Source organism: Eutrigla gurnardus (genome assembly GCF_963514095.1).
Source record: "Eutrigla gurnardus genome assembly, chromosome: 4".
NCBI classification, from domain to species: Eukaryota; Metazoa; Chordata; class Actinopteri; order Perciformes; family Triglidae; genus Eutrigla; species Eutrigla gurnardus.
The window spans coordinates 24,730,555-24,747,611 of NC_139918.1; the positions used below are offsets into that span (position 1 = coordinate 24,730,555).

At 45.5% G+C, this 17,057-nt stretch overlaps 2 protein-coding genes across 6 annotated transcripts in view; both read right to left on the bottom strand.

Moving 5' to 3' along the window:
* Window positions 1-272: 272 nt before the first annotated feature.
* Window positions 273-10,038, bottom strand: pask (PAS domain containing serine/threonine kinase). The gene is made up of 20 exons (XM_084006739.1): window positions 9,357-10,038; window positions 8,886-9,109; window positions 8,503-8,673; window positions 8,281-8,415; window positions 7,658-7,792; window positions 7,262-7,484; window positions 6,864-7,039; window positions 6,637-6,766; window positions 6,167-6,338; window positions 5,800-6,050; window positions 5,384-5,477; window positions 3,693-4,285; window positions 3,465-3,604; window positions 3,219-3,386; window positions 2,941-3,066; window positions 2,718-2,852; window positions 1,848-2,047; window positions 1,626-1,759; window positions 1,042-1,191; window positions 273-894 (listed from the first exon to the last, which is right to left on the bottom strand). Exons 1-20 carry the CDS (start codon window positions 9,571-9,573, stop codon window positions 725-727), a joined length of 3,744 nt encoding a protein of 1,247 aa, XP_083862865.1. The 5' UTR covers window positions 9,574-10,038; the 3' UTR covers window positions 273-724.
* A 1,345-nt stretch (window positions 10,039-11,383) lies between these two features.
* Window positions 11,384-17,057, bottom strand: part of kcnab1b (potassium voltage-gated channel subfamily A regulatory beta subunit 1b) — a 29,828-nt gene continuing 24,154 nt past the window's right edge. For all 5 annotated transcript variants that reach the window (XM_084006791.1, XM_084006790.1, XM_084006793.1 and 2 more), the window contains 6 exons: window positions 14,397-14,482; window positions 13,791-13,911; window positions 13,614-13,708; window positions 12,650-12,770; window positions 12,487-12,575; window positions 11,384-12,410 (listed from right to left, as the gene is read on the bottom strand). In XM_084006791.1, the coding sequence (XP_083862917.1) occupies window positions 12,321-12,410; window positions 12,487-12,575; window positions 12,650-12,770; window positions 13,614-13,708; window positions 13,791-13,911; window positions 14,397-14,482 (602 nt within the window). In that variant the 3' untranslated portion in view covers window positions 11,384-12,320. The remainder of the gene's footprint in view (window positions 12,411-12,486; window positions 12,576-12,649; window positions 12,771-13,613; window positions 13,709-13,790; window positions 13,912-14,396; window positions 14,483-17,057) is intronic.

Genomic DNA, 17,057 nt, shown 5'->3' on the forward strand with positions numbered 1-17,057 from the left:
AACATTTCTACTGTAACATGTCAACAAATTATTGAATTCATATCTCAAAATAAAGAGAGCATTTCTCAAAATTGACTTAAGACTCTAAATAAGTTATTGAGATAATCAATATTAGTTTCTGTTTTCCGACCCTGGGTTTCCACAGATTAGTTTTTACCGCTGGCTGCATAAAGAATATAAAATGCACATTTGAAAGTTTGCAGTCTTTCTACAGTTGTGATCAACACTCAGTAATTCCTTCAATCATAAGAAACACCGAATTTGTGGTCAAATATTTATTCATGTATAAAAATAAATAGATAAAATATTGTAAATATACTTACAAATTAATTAACAGTGAAGATTAAAATCATGAACATAAAACAGACACAAAAAATGACAAGAAGCCTGGATTAATAAAACTATTAAATCAACTTCAGTTAAACAACTCGGTCGCTCAAACTGGATCCAAGTCAACAATATCTCTGATTTATATGTTCAAACTACCCCTAAATCCAAAGAATAAATAACATAATGGATAGAAAAAGGGAAATAACTGCTACATCCTGTTGCTTTTCTTTGTGTCACTCAGCAATTATAAATATGTCAAGGAAGCTCATTTTGATCAGCACCAGCTGATATTAATTACGCCGGTTTAGTGTCGATCAGCTTCCTTTTTCCGTATTTTGCACTTCCTGTCCTCTCTGTGCCGACGCTGCCTGAACGTCGGGCTCATGACGAGTGTTTAATCCTCGTGGAGATACTTCTGAAGCTCCGTTTCCAGGGCCGCCCTTGACAACCGGTCCTCCTCATCTTCCTCCTCCTCGTCATCAGGAAGAGTCTCGTCGTGTGCGTCCGGGAACAGGCCCTGCTTGAGGAACACCTGAGGACTGAACCCCCGGTGCTGCCCCGAGCCTGTTAGAGGAAACAAGGATGAGCCGTCGTTGCAGCTTGGACTGATTCTTCCTTCCACGCAGAGAAAATACCAAATATCTACTAAAGACGTTTGTATTTCAGAACCCCATGAGGGCATTTAAAGTTTGAAGGTTGAAGCGTACTCACAGGGGCTCTGGCTGGGAGGGACCACCTCGGTCCAGCTGTACTCGGCCAGTGAGATGGGCTGGCTGGTCCAGGACTTCAGCAGCAGCTGGTCCAGGGTCATCCTCCGAGTGGGATCGTGGTGCAGCAGTCCACATAGCACACCGTGCAGGTCTGAGGGTGGACATGGAGAGGATTCAGCTTGCAGGTTTTTAAGAAAGAAAGGGTCGTTTTTTAACGATGGTGTATTATAATAGCCATTGATGGTAAAAATAATAATAATTATGGAGCTTGGGAAGGATTAAAGTTGTACACGTCTATGAAAACACTTGGATGTTCTCTGAGATTAAAGTGACAAATTAAAAAATTACGAAGTCATAAATTTGCAAGAAAATAAAGCGGAAGACAAAACTGTTATAAAATGTAAATAGTGTTTTTTAGTTGTTAGGAACCACGTCTGCTCCACTTTGAAAAGTTGCTAAATATGACGTTTCTCAGAATATTACGCTCGACCTGCAGCTTTATAATAATCTTATTTTGGCTCCAAATACGCTGCTACGTGCCAACCAATGAAAACAATGTGCAGCCCTCAGCAAACAGCCACCTACCCGCCGACAGCAGGAACGGGGGCTTCAGCTTGGCGGCCAGGATCTCCTCAACGCCACAGAAAGGGTTCTCGCTGAACAGCAGCGTGTAGAGCAACACGCCCAGAGACCACATCTCCAGCTCCGGACCCTCGTAGCTGCAAACCACACGAGGAACACGTTTAAAACACGGCAGCAGTTAAGTCACTGCAACGAGTTAAATGTGACATCATCGGGGTAACGTACGGATTCCCCTGCAGCACCTCGGGGGAGCAGTACTCCAGGGTGCCACAGAAATTGTAAAAGAGCTTCCTGGGAGTCATCATGGCCGCGGAGCCGAAGTCTATCAGCCGAATGTGGAAACACTGGTCGATGATGATGTTCTCGTCTTTGATGTCCCTGTGAAGGATGTTCTTGGTCCTCAGGTAGAAGACGGCGGCCACCAGCTGGGGAGGGAAAGAACACGCTCATTTACGTACGACGTCATACAAACGATGGCGACAACAACCAACGATGTGAGTTTGTGACCCAGAATTCTTGTTTGGCTCCGGATCAAGACACGTTTTGATTCCTTAAAATTTCTCAAAATCTGGATTCAATTTATAAAAGTCTGGATTCTCCAGCAGAGCTAGAGACGTATGCAGCGTCTCCTTTATGTTGCATCTTCCCTCTGATCTCAGCCAGCAACACTCTGTGGAACTTCACACATTTTCTCTCATTTTTTTGGCTTTTTGACTGTTTATTTATTAACCAATTTCTCCTTCCAAATCATAAAACCAGCATATTGCTGAATTGTGTGTATGTTCAATTGCTTTTCATGTATCAAGCTATTTGTATGTATTTCACACATCTGTCAAAACTCAATAAATATTTGTTTTCTCCTAACATTACCAGCTCAGTGCAGCGAAGCTGAATGAAAAGACTCAAAATTTGCAGTCTATTTATCTCGTGTTGAAATGCATTTATTGTGGGTCCCCCATAAATAATGACATTTGCATATTTATGCATATTTGCATGATCTTTCAATGAAAAGGAACCAGAACTACCAAAATGTCTCTTCAATAGATTTCTCATGGAGTTGCTGCATTTTGATTGGTCGACCACATGATGCGTCACCTGTCTGAAGATGTAGCTGGCCAGCGGCTCGTCCAGCCTCGGCTGCATGTCGATGAACTCAAAGAGGTCCAAGCCGTCTCCGTGTTTCTCCATCACCATCTGGAAGTAACTTCCGTTCTCAAAGACCTCCAGCACCTGGCGGCGTGGGAGGAGTTTAGTGGAATGGATGGTAAAAATGGTACGATGGTTTTTTTTAAGCCCTCTGACGTGACGAGCCGGTTACCTTGACGATGTTGTGATGCTGCACGCGTGTCAGGATGGCGATCTCCTGGCTGACCCGGCCCAGCATCGGATCATCGACCCAGCAGTCGCTCACGATCCGGGCCTTGCTGATGAACTTCACCACCACCTGCACGTGTCACCACACGTAGACGGATGACATCACAACAACCACACCCGCTCTCACAAAGGTTTATCTCCGTTTTCAAATTCATGTCAAATATTTCTACGTAGAATTTGCCGCATATTGTATAAACGTGAACGGGATATGGGTCTCCTTACTTCTAGTCCGTCACAGCGTCGTATCGCCTTCCAGACGAAACCAAAGGCTCCTTTACCCACGGCCTTCACCGGCTGGTACTCCTCTTCAAACTGCCCGTCGCAGGCTCGAGACTGATCCAGATCCATCGTGGAGCGCAGCGCCTCCCCGTGCCCGGCCTCGCCGATCCTCTAACGGGGGCAGGAGGACAGAACCAGGACTTAAGACCACCACAATACATGTCATATATGTACAGTACTAACACTGACCTCTCCTAGACTGGCTCTCGATTGGTTGTGCAGTCTGCCCGTGTGCGACAGCGCCCCTTGCTGGTCGGGCCGACTCATCCACACACAGAACACGGAGCTTCCATCGGGGAGGTCCGTCCTGCACACGTCACACTGCACATCTGGAGACAAAGTCAGCTTCTGGTTAAAGACCTTTAGGGAGCAGATGTTCGGAGGGGAACAGATGAACGGCTGCAGTCGTACACGGACCTACTCTCCGCCCATCTCTGTGGTAGGCGCTGCCTTCGTACCGCCCCTCCAGGATCTGACCAGCGTCTGAGGACGCCTCGTGTCCGTTCGCCTTCTGCTTCTTAGGCGTAGACGTGGCGGGAATGTCCGTCATCGACTGGATCCCGTCATTAACCGGCATGCAGAACTCTTGGCTCTTTTCTTTGTGGATTGAAGAGAGAGCCGCCCACTGATGCTTCTCGCCGTGCGCATTTTCTATTTGTTCCACACTCGAGTTCCCGGTCTCGACGGCGGCGGCGTTCCCGGCCTCGACGCCGGGCACCCCTTCCTGGTGATGCTCTACCACACACGGGGAGGGCGTGCGCAGTAACTCAGCCGTATCGCAGGACGTCATGGAGTGCTGGTCGTCATCGTTGTACCCTCGGGCGCTGAGAAGCTCCACACTGCTACTCAGATCCAGGACGGCCAGGGCCCGGGTCACCAGGTCCCCGTTGCTGTTCAGGTCCAGGAAACAGCTGGCCGAGTTGACTATGTGTGCCGAGGGCGAGTCTGCCGCCGGGCCCGGATCAGAACCACCGTGGCCGGCGAACGTTTCACAGAAGCCCGAGGACGACCTGCAAAAATAGTCTCAATCAACAGTTTTCTGCAGCTTAACAGTTCAAAAACTGAAGCCATTCTCATTGGCACCCCACATCAGACCCGGTCATCCACCATTACCAGTATCACCTTCGCCGGCCACGACATCCACCTTTCTCCATCAGTCACCAACCTTGGTGTAATAATGGACCCCCACCTGACCTTTGAACTTCACATCAAACAGCTTTGCAAAAACTCTTTTTACCACCTAAAAAACATTGCAAAACTCCGTCCATCACTCTCTCTCCCAGATGCAGAAAAACTCGTCCATGCCTTTGTCTCCACCAGGCTGGACTACTGTAATGCTCTTCTTGCCGGGATCTCCAACAAAAACATCCAAAAACTCCAATACATTCAAAACTGTGCTGCCCGGATCCTTACAAGGACACGAAAATTTGACCACATCACACCAATTCTCAAATCCCTCCACTGGCTCCCTGTCCCATTCAGGATTGAATACAAGGTTTCCCTACTGACCCACCAGTGCCTCCATGGTAATGCTCCTATTTACCTGAAGGAGCTAATCACCCCTCAGCCCACTTCACGACACCTCCGCTCCGGTCAGGCAAACCTCCTGCAGATCCCAAGGACCAAACTCCGAACCATGGGAGACAGAGCTTTCTGTCACGCCGCTCCCTGTCTTTGGAATGCTCTCCCTGACCACCTGAGAGCACCACTGACCCTGGACACTTTTAAAAAAGGCCTAAAAACCTACCTTTTTAAAAAAGCCTTTCATTAGTTGTTTCCTTTGGAGAGACGCTCTCTCTCCAAATTTTAACTTTTACTTTTCTTTTTTTATGTAGCACTTTGAGATTGTTTGCTCAATATAAAGTGCATTACAAATAAAATTCATTATTATTATTATTAACTGATGACACAAAAATAAATCCCTCGATGGCACTAAATCAGTTAATCTGTCCAGAACTCACAGATATCATTTTAATCAAACTGAGGGGGAAGTTTCCATATTGACAATTAGGCCTGCATCACATTCACATCATTGATAAATCAGGTCTGTTTTAGTGGGTATTGACTTCATGACAGCATAGATACCCCGCCTACACTTTGACCCTCACCTGCTCTCCAGTGAGATGACCTCAAAGCTGGAGTCTTGGAGGACGGCTGCACATGAGCCCCCGACCCGGCCAACAGCGAGGCCATTCCGACCGTCTGAAGGGGGAAAAACATCAAAAACACGGAAATATGATCTCAAAGATTATATAATTAAAACATTTCGGAAAAGTTAAACTGATTACAATAATGTAAATACAAAAAGACAAATCTAAGAACAAAGATTACATTCATTCATGCTGCACAAACGTTTAGTATTAATTTTTTAGGAAGTTATGACTCTTTTAATTTAGAATCTTGATTTTTTTACACTAATCTTTTTTTTTTTTGGCCCGTCAGTATACTGCAGTTTAGTTTTTATGCTTCTAAAGAAGAATTACAAATACATGATAGTAAACTAAAACCACGAGTCTCATCACACCTGAAACCGTCTTGACGGCAGGTCTGTTATTCGTGTGAACTCCCCGGCCGAGCTGCTGTTCTCCGTTACGGTGCGATAGTTCGGTGGGAAGCACGCAGTAGGTCTCCTCCTCCTCCTCCTCCTCCTCGTCCGGAGCCTCCACCCAGGCAAACGTCTGGAGGAGAGCCTGAGTGGAGTCAGCAGCGTCCAGCTGGGTGGAGCAGAGGGCGACCTGGGCCGCCTCCTCCAACAGCTCCGTGGTGTCATCGGCCCTGAGGAGAGAATGGCTGGACTTTAATCTGTGTGAGCCCAATACGCCATTCAAGCAGTGTTTCACCCTTTTGGTGAAGTATTTGACTAAAAAACCCCTTCAGGGATCCCTACTTACATCAGCACTCGTGTGGACGTGACAGCGGGAGGAGAAAGAGTAGACAAAGCAACACCAGGTTTCTCCAGCCGGGAGCTGGTCCCCGTGAAGATCCTGCCGGCCCCTCTGGAGCTTCTTCCCAGGACCGCCTGGTGCACCATGGCCATATCACCAGCCACCAGGGAGGACGGGTCTGAGGACGGATGGGAAAGATTATATCACACACGGCGTAGAGAAATATTACCGTATGACAAGAGAAAACATAACACATGACAGGAATAAATCCAGAGTAAAAGAACAGAACAGCGCAGTAGAAGTACACGAGGGACAGATACATCTATATATCACACCGACCTGTGGATGTTTTTATAACCATAGTTTAGGCCAGAGGAGGTTTACAAGTCTGAAACTGGGTTTAAAACCCTCTAAACCAGTTTGTTTTAGACTAATCTCTCTAGCGGGCTGTGAAAGCCCTTACCTCACTAACTCACCGTATTTCCCCGATATTCTGGACGAGGCTGTACTTTTATTAGCGTCTGCCTGAGAGTCAGAGAAGGAGTCGGCCCTTCTGTCCGAGTTTGACATCCATCCGTAGAAGCCCGGCATCAGAAACGTGACGCTCTGTTGACGACAAAGCAGCGGAGATAGAAGTGAGAGTCGGGCGAGGTCATCGACCCAGAAGCACGGCGGCGGCGCTCAGCCGGCGGCGCTGGCCAACCTTCGTCAGCAGCTCGTCCTTGTCGTAGCCGAACACGCTGAGCGCCAGGTGGTTGTGGACGCTGAGGATCGAACCATCGGGGCGGAGCAGCAGGAGGCCGCTCAGAGGAGCAAACGCCCAAACGGTTCCCGAGTACTCCAGCGGAGAGGCGGGGGGGAAGACCACGCCGGCCCCGTCTGTTAGAGCCAGGACACACGAGGACGAGCACATTCAGTAACTGCGTTACAGGATATGATGCTTTACATTTATTAGGTTTACCTTACAGGGTTTATGTTGCATCTCTGATCAGTTAAACTACTATTCAACTAATACACACTACAGGACGTAGACATGAAACATGTTGATCTGTATATTTTTCTAGAATCAACATGGAGTAAATGAATCCCTCACTGACGTACCAGAGTTCGGCTCTTCAGGGTTCGATGTTTCCAGCTTGCACAGCGACGAGGCGAGAGGAGAACGTGCATCCGATGTTTCAGGACTCTCCGTCGGGCCGCTGCAGTCCGTTCCATCGTTCTGATGCGGCGGCCGCCCGCACACAACTTCCCCCTGGAGTTTGACACACAGCGGGACTGATGCCCCACCTCTACTTTGACCACATACTCTCTGAACCCGCAGCATCTGGAAGGAGGCGAGAAAAGCAAGACACATTTAGAGAAACCCTGACACCTGATGTTTAAATGCTGTGAAATGTGATTTATGTTTCCCTGAACTGTCTGAGAAGCAGATTAGTAAACAGACACGAAAGATTCAGAAAGCTGAGCGGGACGGTTTGGGCTGTGAAGTGAGCTTACTTTGGGCAACACATTACTGTGTAGGGGGATTTGTAAAGAGGGGATTAGTGCTTTCACGGGCACCCCTTTTAACTCGTCCGGATGGTGGTATCCATGGAGATGAGCGAATGCCAAGTCACAGGTTAGGATAATACCCTGGAAGGAAAGAAAAAGAATGTTTAATTCAAGGTTCCTACATCTTTTCCAAAGTCAAATTTCCAAGCATTTCAAGGTGCATTTCCATGCTTTTCCAGCACCTTCCAGCTGTGGTAAACTCCATATTTGTACCAATCCAATCGTCAGTATTCAGTCTACTTATTCATCACATTAAATGAGATGTTATTGTCCTATAAACAACCAACATGATGTTTGGAGACAGCTTTTTACAGAAGGACCACAAATGAAAGGAAAACTAATTCCACTAGCAGATCCACAGAAATATAATCACCAACTATTCCCCACATAGAACAGACATTTTAAGCACTTTATTCTAAATCCAAGCACTTCAAACCTTGAAAACACCACGCTAAAATACAAGTGGTTTCAAGGATTTCCAGCACCTGTACCAACCCTGAATTTTACATCTAGCAGTGTGGATGTATCATGAAAACACACGACTGAGGCTGTGGAATAATAATACTCACGTCTTGTGTGAAGGACAGAGAGGCTGACAACCTTTCCACACTTTCCATCACGACAACCCACTGCTCTTGGTTGTGTGACCGTCTGTGTGTGCACACCGACACCGGCACCTCTCCAGATGATGTCACAACATCCACCTACAGAAGAAAAGTAGCACGTTAAACATTAAGAAGAAACACTCTGAAATGTCATGTCGTTTTTATAAAAGACATCATAATTCGCACCACTTTTCCGGACACAGCCTCAACAGTTCCATCCGGGAGCAGAAAGTCTTCCTCCAACGCTTCTTCCAGGACCTGACTGGTTCTCTTTAGGATACAGGACAGCTTTTTTCCAATCAGCTCATCGGTGGTGCACTCGAACAGCTGGCAGGCCTGTTCATTGGCTGACAAAATCTGAAAATAAAAGATAAAGACACATTTAGAGAGAGGGAGAGAGAGAGACCATCAGCTGCAAGGCCAAAGAGCTCAGCAGACTCGTGGTGTTCCTGGTATTCAGATTTCAGACCGGGACTCCTCGTTATTCCCCAATACTGGACCATCGTTACAGAAATGTTGTCACCATCATTCGTTAAGATAAAAAAAACAAACATGAAAATAGGGTTCACCTTTTTGGTTTTATGGTCAACCGTCAGAATGACTTTGTTTGGGTTGAAAGCAGACGGAGATCCAGACGGACCAAACTCTCCAGAGAGGAGCTGAGTGAAGAAACTCTCCTCCGTCTCTGACGGAGTGGAGGGTCGCGGCAGGAAGACGGCAGGAACGCCCGGATGTAAGCTGGAGATCTGGAGGTTTCTGGCTGCGACAGAAGGGCAAACGTCCAAACTCTCACCTGTCAGCAAACAATAAATAAACAGGGAACAGACCTTAAAAAAGTAACACAAATCTCTCCTAACTTTCAGCCCAAAGTGACTTTTCCCCCCAAACAAGAAAATAATTTGTTGCATTCCTCAAAAGGAAAAGCAGCAAATGTTAAATGTGTTCACTTTATTATTTTATATAAATCAATTATCAAGACTGTTAATTGTGCATCTGCTGTATTTAATCACGTTCAACTACGTCACATAGACGTCACTCACCGCTCAAAGAACCGGAGTAATAACGACGTTGCAACGCCCGTAGATTCTTCCGGTGCAGCGGGCTCTGCCTGCACGGGTAGGACTTGTTCAGGTCCAGGTCCTCCTCGGGGGGACCGGATGATGTGAGGAGGTCCGGAACCACACATATAGTGCCTCCTTTTATTCGACTACTTTGGCCCCTCGCCACTAAAACACGAGCCTCCGTCGACAGCGACATCACCTTTAAACGTGAATTAATTAATATTCAAAATAGTGTTGATTAATGTTGTATCGATAGTTTTGCGTTGCTCGAATATTTAGAGTTTGAATATTCATCCACGGGAAGAATCCGGCTTGTTTTTCCCCACAAGCGGCTTCAGTTGACGCTAGTTGACAAGGTAACGTCTCCTCCCCCTGAGCTACCTGGCTAACTAGCCATCAGGCTAACTAGCTACCTGCTAACTAGCTACCAGGCTAACTAGCTACCTGCTAACGTCGCTGCCGCTACAAAGAAAACACGAAGTTCGGTTCGGGGTCTCCGCGCGGCAGTTTCAAGGACTTTAGTTCCGAGTCGACGTCACGTTGGCGTCATAGCACCGTCGTCTTCATCCCGGTGGGGTTAGCTGAGTTGCGAAGTAGAAGAAGAGGGTTTTATTTCATACTATTTCACTTTCTCCGGTGTTTGTAAATCCGCGCGCTTCGAGCGGCAGGCAGCGGCGACGAGTGGATTCACCGGAAGTCTCCTCGCGGAGCCAATCAAAGAGCGCGTCTCGAAACGAGAGCACCTCATTGGACGATTCGCCGGAATCCTCCTTGTCGTCGTTTCCATGGGAACCATGTCATAAATAAAAAACTCAAAAAAAAGGAAAAATGTCTCTAAAAGCGTTTCAATAATTCACATATTATTTTATTATAAAACAGGAAGACACAGACGAGCCCCGACAGCAAACAGCAGCAAATACACAAGGTTGTTGTTTTACTGCAGTTTAGAAAACAACAAGTCTACTCCAGCTTTGTCATCTCAACTCGGAGGGGTGAACATTTGGAAGGCATCCATAATATCAATATAAAATTACTATAGATCTTCTAAAACATATCACATGAGAATTATACGTTCTTTATTTGTATGTACAACTCTGATGAAGGACACAAAAACAGGTTTGAACACAACAGAGATCCTCCTATTAGTCAAAACCAGCATCTGAGAGCAGTTGGGTAACGCAGTCCAGATGTAAGGACTGCAGGGGTCCATATAGGAGTTTTCCCCCTCTTCAATAGTGTTATGTTTCTTAAAGGCTTGGTTTATTCATTTATTTAATTTCATTTTCTTAACAATTAAGATGCTGCATGTGTTTATCCAGTCTAGTTCGTTAACCATTGTGTGCGTCGCTCCCCCGACCCTCCCAACAAAAATCCCGCCCCCCCCCCCCCCCCCCCTCTCAGAAAATAGTTCCGACATCCATGGCTGCATGGCTTTGTTTTGTTAAAGGAGTCATCACCTGGTTTTATACGTATCCAGCCCCCCTTGGATCGCTTTGGATCAATTCGTAAAACTTATTAAAAAAAAAAAAAAAAATTTTAATCAAACATTGAGCTTGTTCTGACCCTTTTTCGTACCGCGATTTTATCACGCGAGATTACGCGCGAGGTTTTGACTGGTCCGGATGTGCATTGTATAATATGTAATGAGGCGCGCGTTGATTCGCCGCAGGAAGGACAGAGCCGGGGGGGCTTGCCTGCATGCAGACTCCAAAACATAATGGCGGCGCTTCGGCGATTTCAGGTAGCGGACGGGGCGGGGTTGGGTGGTGAAAGAGGGGTGGGCTTATGCAAGTAGCCGCCACGGTGACGTCACCGAAGGCGCAGAATCAAAATCTCGTGCTTTAGGAATGCACACCCTTGTGTGCTATTCCTGTTCGGAAAAAGAGCAGAAGCGAAAAAACGGCGCCACTTTCAAACTCCAGCCTTTCAGGCAAGTTTCAACTGAGGTCAAACACAGATATGCATGTTTTAACAAGAGAAATTGCGATTTCCAGGTGATGACTCCTTTAAATCCACAACTCCCCCTCAGGAGGATGATCTCCCCAACTTCGACTAGACAAAGGTTTTAAACCACAACACGGACTGAAATTAAATGACATTATCCGTACTGACAGAAAGTCTGGCGTAGTCCAAATTTAAAAAAAAAATGGGTTTAACGGACACAGTCTGGAAGTACGCTGTCCTTTTGCATAAGTGAAAAAAATACAACACAAGGGAATGAAAAGCTCATTCTGACATAGCTGCTTAATATCATACAGATGTAATATCAGTACATATTGAAGTATGTTTTAGTCTAACTGAGCTCTCTTGGTATTGGGGACTACATTGTGAGCAGAACTCCAGTTAATCCAGTTCTGAAATGATCCCATTGACGGGCCAGCTCCGGATCTAACGAGGCCCAATTACACACGCCATCACAAATGTCTAGTAAAGTAGATTTCTGGAACGTTGGTACATTTTTGATACTAATGTGTTTGCAGCACTCACCGTCACAAGCTCATTTCATACTGTTTTGGACAATAAGTACCTTTTTGAGTTTTCTTTTTTTCCACCCTTGATTGTTCAGTAACTGGCGAGTCGTCGATCATCTTGAGCTTGATGGTGCAGTAATCTATTTCTCCATTCACTAAACTTACGCTTCTTTAAAATTTGAGTTTCAGCGGCTTGTTGGAGGCTGAACAGACTTTTTTTGGGCTGTTTCGTCCGGTGTGGTTTCGTCCGGCTGCTGTAGCGGAAGCATGCATGTTTTTGTCGGGTAGCTCGCGTTACAGTAATGAGTACCGGTTGATCTTCATACGGAACGAGGAGCCAAGCAGAACACATTACGCAGTCACACATAACAGTCAGATGCAAGCAGAGTTGGGCACGCAGCAACGGTGCCATGGCTGTGAGAAGCTTCCATCAGCGTCCACGGAGCAGAGTTCACCGGGACGGGGTCCCCTCCTAATGCTGGTAGTCCTTTTTACTGTGAGGGCGGTTTCCCAGTAAATGATCCACTTCGGAGGCGATCCCCGCCGTCATCTTTGGAATCACCTGAGCACACACACAATGAACGCCGTTAGACCACATGATCCCATCGGTGTTCAGGCTCAGGGAACAGCCTTCGTACCTGAATGGCTCCCAGGTTCTCCGTCAGCTGGGTCGGGTTGGAGGATCCCAGCAGCACGGAGCTCACCCCCTCGTTCCTCAGGCACCAGGCTGGAGATCAGAGAAAGGTTGTTATGGTATCAGACAGGAGGTCGAGAGAAGGAATGCACCGCCGACCGTCTTACCGATGGCTAGCTGCGGCAACGTACAGCCAAGCTTCTCGGCGATGTGAGCCAGATCCTTCAGCTTGGCTTGTTGTTTTCTCCCTTCTTCACTCGTTATTTTCTCCCTCAACCACTGGTACGGCTGGAGGAGCAGTTCATGGATAAAAAAAATCACAGTTATGTCTCAAAACTGGGATTATGTCTAACTGCTGGTGTTGTCCTCATTGGATGAGAGTGACATGAGGCAGGTGGTTAAAATGTAAGCAGTAGCTGATCTGATCTGAGCTGACAAACTCCCTACAAAGGTGTTTTTTCTTTTCAGAGATTATTCTCCCACACACTCCTGCTCTATTTCACTTTAAAAAAAACATGATTCTTATCCCTTCCTCTCCAATGTTTTATTTTGATTATATATTTTTTATATATTCTATTTAATTTGTATTATTATATATTTTTTTGGTTCATTTATCATGATTATTATTCTCTTTTGTTATTTATTCTCTTTTATTTGTATTTTTTATTATTATTATTATGTATTTTTTTGGTTAATTTATCATAATTATTATTCCCGTATTTAATTTTTACTGTTATTATTTTTTTAACACACTCTTATACCTTTTGATGTGTATGTGTATATAGATATACAAGGGAGAATGCATAAGTAAGCATTATCATTTATATTAATTACGTAGTTATCATTAAATACTCCTTACTTATTATTTGTAGGTATGCAGATGTATATAATTATCTGTGTATATGTGTAGATGGGATATACGTTTATTAACTTTACGCCAGACACTTAAGTATTTATTTATTAATATATTTTTGGATGTCTAAAGGATGGAAAAACAACAACAACAAAAAAGTATTGGAGTAATATTGTTCTCTTTCATCGTATGTTTTAAATGTGCTGCTTTTTCATTCCCTGGAATCAAAGCAAGGAAAACAACTAACTGTCATTAATGGATGCAATACTGAGCTGTACCTTCATGGAGGCCCTGGAGGATTCTGGGACGCCGTTCTCGTACTTCCCGGTGATGATTCCACAGGCCAGAGGAGACCAGGAGACCACGCCCACACCTGCGATAGAGCAGAGTCACTGAACAACGGGATGTACCGTCCATCGCCTGACTTCAGGAGTAGAAACGTCCCGCGGACTCACCGATCTTATGGTAGAGCTCCGGCAGCTGAGTTTCCACTTTGTCCCTCTGGAAGAAGTGATACTCCGCCTGCTCGCACACCGGTGGGATCAGATTAAACTGCCTGGCCACAGAATACGCTTCCTGATTCAATATGAAGAGGGAATCAAAAGAAAAGGGGAGACATGTTTTATGAGATGTGCAACACTGACCTTCATGTGAAAGATGATCTCTCCTTGTTGTTCCTACTCCCACTGCTGTATGGATTTCATTATCCTCTCTAAAGTACAAAGACGTGCCGATAGACGCAGCCAAATAGATATCTACATAAGCAGAAGAACCCCCCACTGTGCTCCATATCATTATAGATGTATTTTAATATCAATCAGAAATGACTTGTTTAGTTGTGGAGGTGATGTTCAGCACATTAAACCGCGTAGAAACTCAAACCGTCACCTGTAATTGCTTTTTTCCCCCCATTTTCTGAAACCAGAGTACCATTCTGAAAAAAAGCAATTACAGAGACACGTGTCTTGTAATTGGTTGATTTAGACGGTTTCTAGGCGTGTTCATGGTATTAAAAACGCTCCCACAATATGATGACATATGATGTATTACCCATCCCTCACCATGATTTCCATGGCAGACCATCGGGACGTCCCCCAGTACATCGACATCCCTTGGTTGATCACATGTGTCATCGATCTCACGATCTCTGCGAAACACATTAAACAGAGCAGATGTGAACACTGACAATAATCAAACAGTGGGTGGCGCCACAACTTTTATAAAAAAAAAGAAACCTGCAGGAAAACCAGATTCAAACTCAATTCATATTCATTTTAACTTACAATGTTTTCACATTACATACACAGAAGGACATTAGATTTCCCCAGAGAATAAATACTATTCTCATGAGAAAAGCCTTTGGAAACGAACAAAGATTCTGCTTGAAATGTGAGAAACGCTTGGGTCCTTTTAAACTCCTGTGTGAGGAGATATTCTTTATTCTTTGGATCATGAGTTCATGTGTCCGAACCCTGCAGGCGTGACATGAACAGCCGACCTCGGCACAACGCTGCTGCCGCTGAACACATCGTAGTTATGGCTGAAGGCGCTGAACTCAGCCACAGTGGCTTTTAGAGGTTTGTGCCCGGGTAAGGAATGGTGGGTGGATGAGTGGATGAAAAAAAAAAATCATATATAACAATAATAATGAACCGTACGACAGCGCCCGATTTGATTTAGAACGTGCGTCTTGTTGTCTCACAACAAGGAGATGAAGTCGTTCATGTGATGTCTTTATTCTATTTATTGCTTGCGTGAGTCTGTAATTGCATTTAAATGTATTAATTTAATTTATGCATTAATGAAAACATCTGCTACTTTAGAGCAACGTTATGGTGAATGAAACATTTGCAGCGGGGAGGAAAGCGTGAGATCACAGCAGTGTGATTAAAAAAAGAGTGATTTCTTTTCATCAGAGAGCAAGTGTGTGTGTGTGTGTGTGTGTGTGTGTGTGTGTGTGTGTGTGTGTGTGTGTGTGGGCAGGTGGGAGGGGAGAGGAATAACTGTGCATCTGCTCCATAACGGAGAGAACGAGGGATTTTAAGGGATGAAAGGACACAGGGGACAAACTGGGAAAGCAAAGTAGGTACATGTACACAAATAATCCCCCTCACTCTTACACACATCGACCCTTTGTGTCATTTTGACTCTTCGGTTTGTATACAAACAAATATAATGTAACATGTTAATGAGTGAGTGCAGCTACCGGTCTCCCCTTGTTTCCAGTCCATATACTAAACTCATCGTAGTTTCTTTATTCTCTCTGTCCGGGGGTTATTTTTCAGGTTCACTTGATTGAATGGATATAATTTGCTGCATATTGCTCTGTAAAAAAAAAAAAAAAAATTATGCCGAGTGATTGGAAAGCAACGTTGTGCTGAGATTTGGACAGTTTACTCTGCAGGCTATGAAATAGCTATTAAAACAATGGATCCACAATGGCACAGGCGCTTCTCCTCAAGGCCCATTTCTAATCATATATATATATATATATATATGCACTATATACTACACTATTTCACCAGCATGTGAGATAATTTCCAGCTTTTAACCCCTGAAGGAAGAACGTCCATACAGTCCCGTCGCTATAAGTGACTGCAATAGTAATGAGCAGCGGAGCAAAGGAGGCAGATTCAGAAAAGGAAGCAGCGCGTTGGATATTTGGCCTGTTAGACCGGATGTCAAGCAAAAAAATACACAGCAAGTGAAAGCCGAGCAGGGAGGGGAAAAAAGAGAAAGAGGAAAAAGAAGGACGATGGGACGGGAGGAAGGGAAGCGATGACGGTAACAAAGCGAGATGCTGCAGCGATGACATCACTGTTGTGTCCCCGAGGGGACGCGTGTTGTCTCACACACAAGTCGGAAGCAGTTAAAGTCACGAGGACAAAATGTAACACGGGAATTCCACATGAATGCACACACACACACACACACACCTGTTTGTTACCTTGACATTCCTTAAAACAACGTAATCCTGATCACCCTGTTTTTAAGTGCGTGTCAATCGAGGGAACTGCTACGTCACCCCCAACAGAAGACTCCACCTGCAGACCCTCCTCTCTCCGGTGTTACCGGACCTTCTATACGTGATTCATGCTCCACGCTGGAAACATGGATAAAGGGAACACGTGCTTCCTGATCCACTGATTAATGGAGCGACTGTATGGCAGAACTACTGGAGGCAAAACGTCTTGATCTGTCATCTCTCTCTCCGTGCACTCAGACTTTCCATCAATAAATCCATCAATCAGATTAGACTTCAGTTGTCAATGTTGACTTTATGTGCAGAGACAGGTTACTATGCAGCGGGCTGCAGGGGCTGACTGCCACTCACCAGTCCCACCAGTCCCACCAGTGACAGCGAGGGACACATATGACCTGTTGGGTTGGGATCACATAGAAGAGAGGCTCCAGAGGGCAGAGGAAGAGACCAGAATTGTGCAAAAGAACATCTAAATAAATAGATAGATATACTTTATTGATCCTAAGCTGGGGAATTATTAGTACCGCTTACATTACGTGGGTCACGTAAGGTAGACGTGTGGGGAAAGGCAGCATGACAGTGTGAAGGGATTGCAGCACACCGAAGGGCTTGTATGTAGAGAGACCGGCCCAGAAATACACCAGCGTCCCCTGGGGGGGGGGGGGGGGGGGGGGGGGGATAATCCTGCTTCTGAAGAGCTCAGTAGAGACCCCATGGAAACTAGTGATCCCACAGAGAC

Bases quoted from the DNA above. Each gene is read 5' to 3' on its own strand.
- pask (XM_084006739.1), bottom strand. From the start codon at position 9,573: ATGTCGCTGTCGACGGAGGCTCGTGTTTTAGTGGCGAGGGGCCAAAGT. The intron at 7,793-8,280 runs GTGAGTATTATT...CTTTCCTTCCAG, and splicing joins CTCTGTCCTTCACACAAGAC to GGTATTATCCTAACCTGTGA. The intron at 3,067-3,218 runs GTAAGGAGACCC...TGACACGTGCAG, and splicing joins GACGCTGTGACGGACTAGAA to GTGGTGGTGAAGTTCATCAG.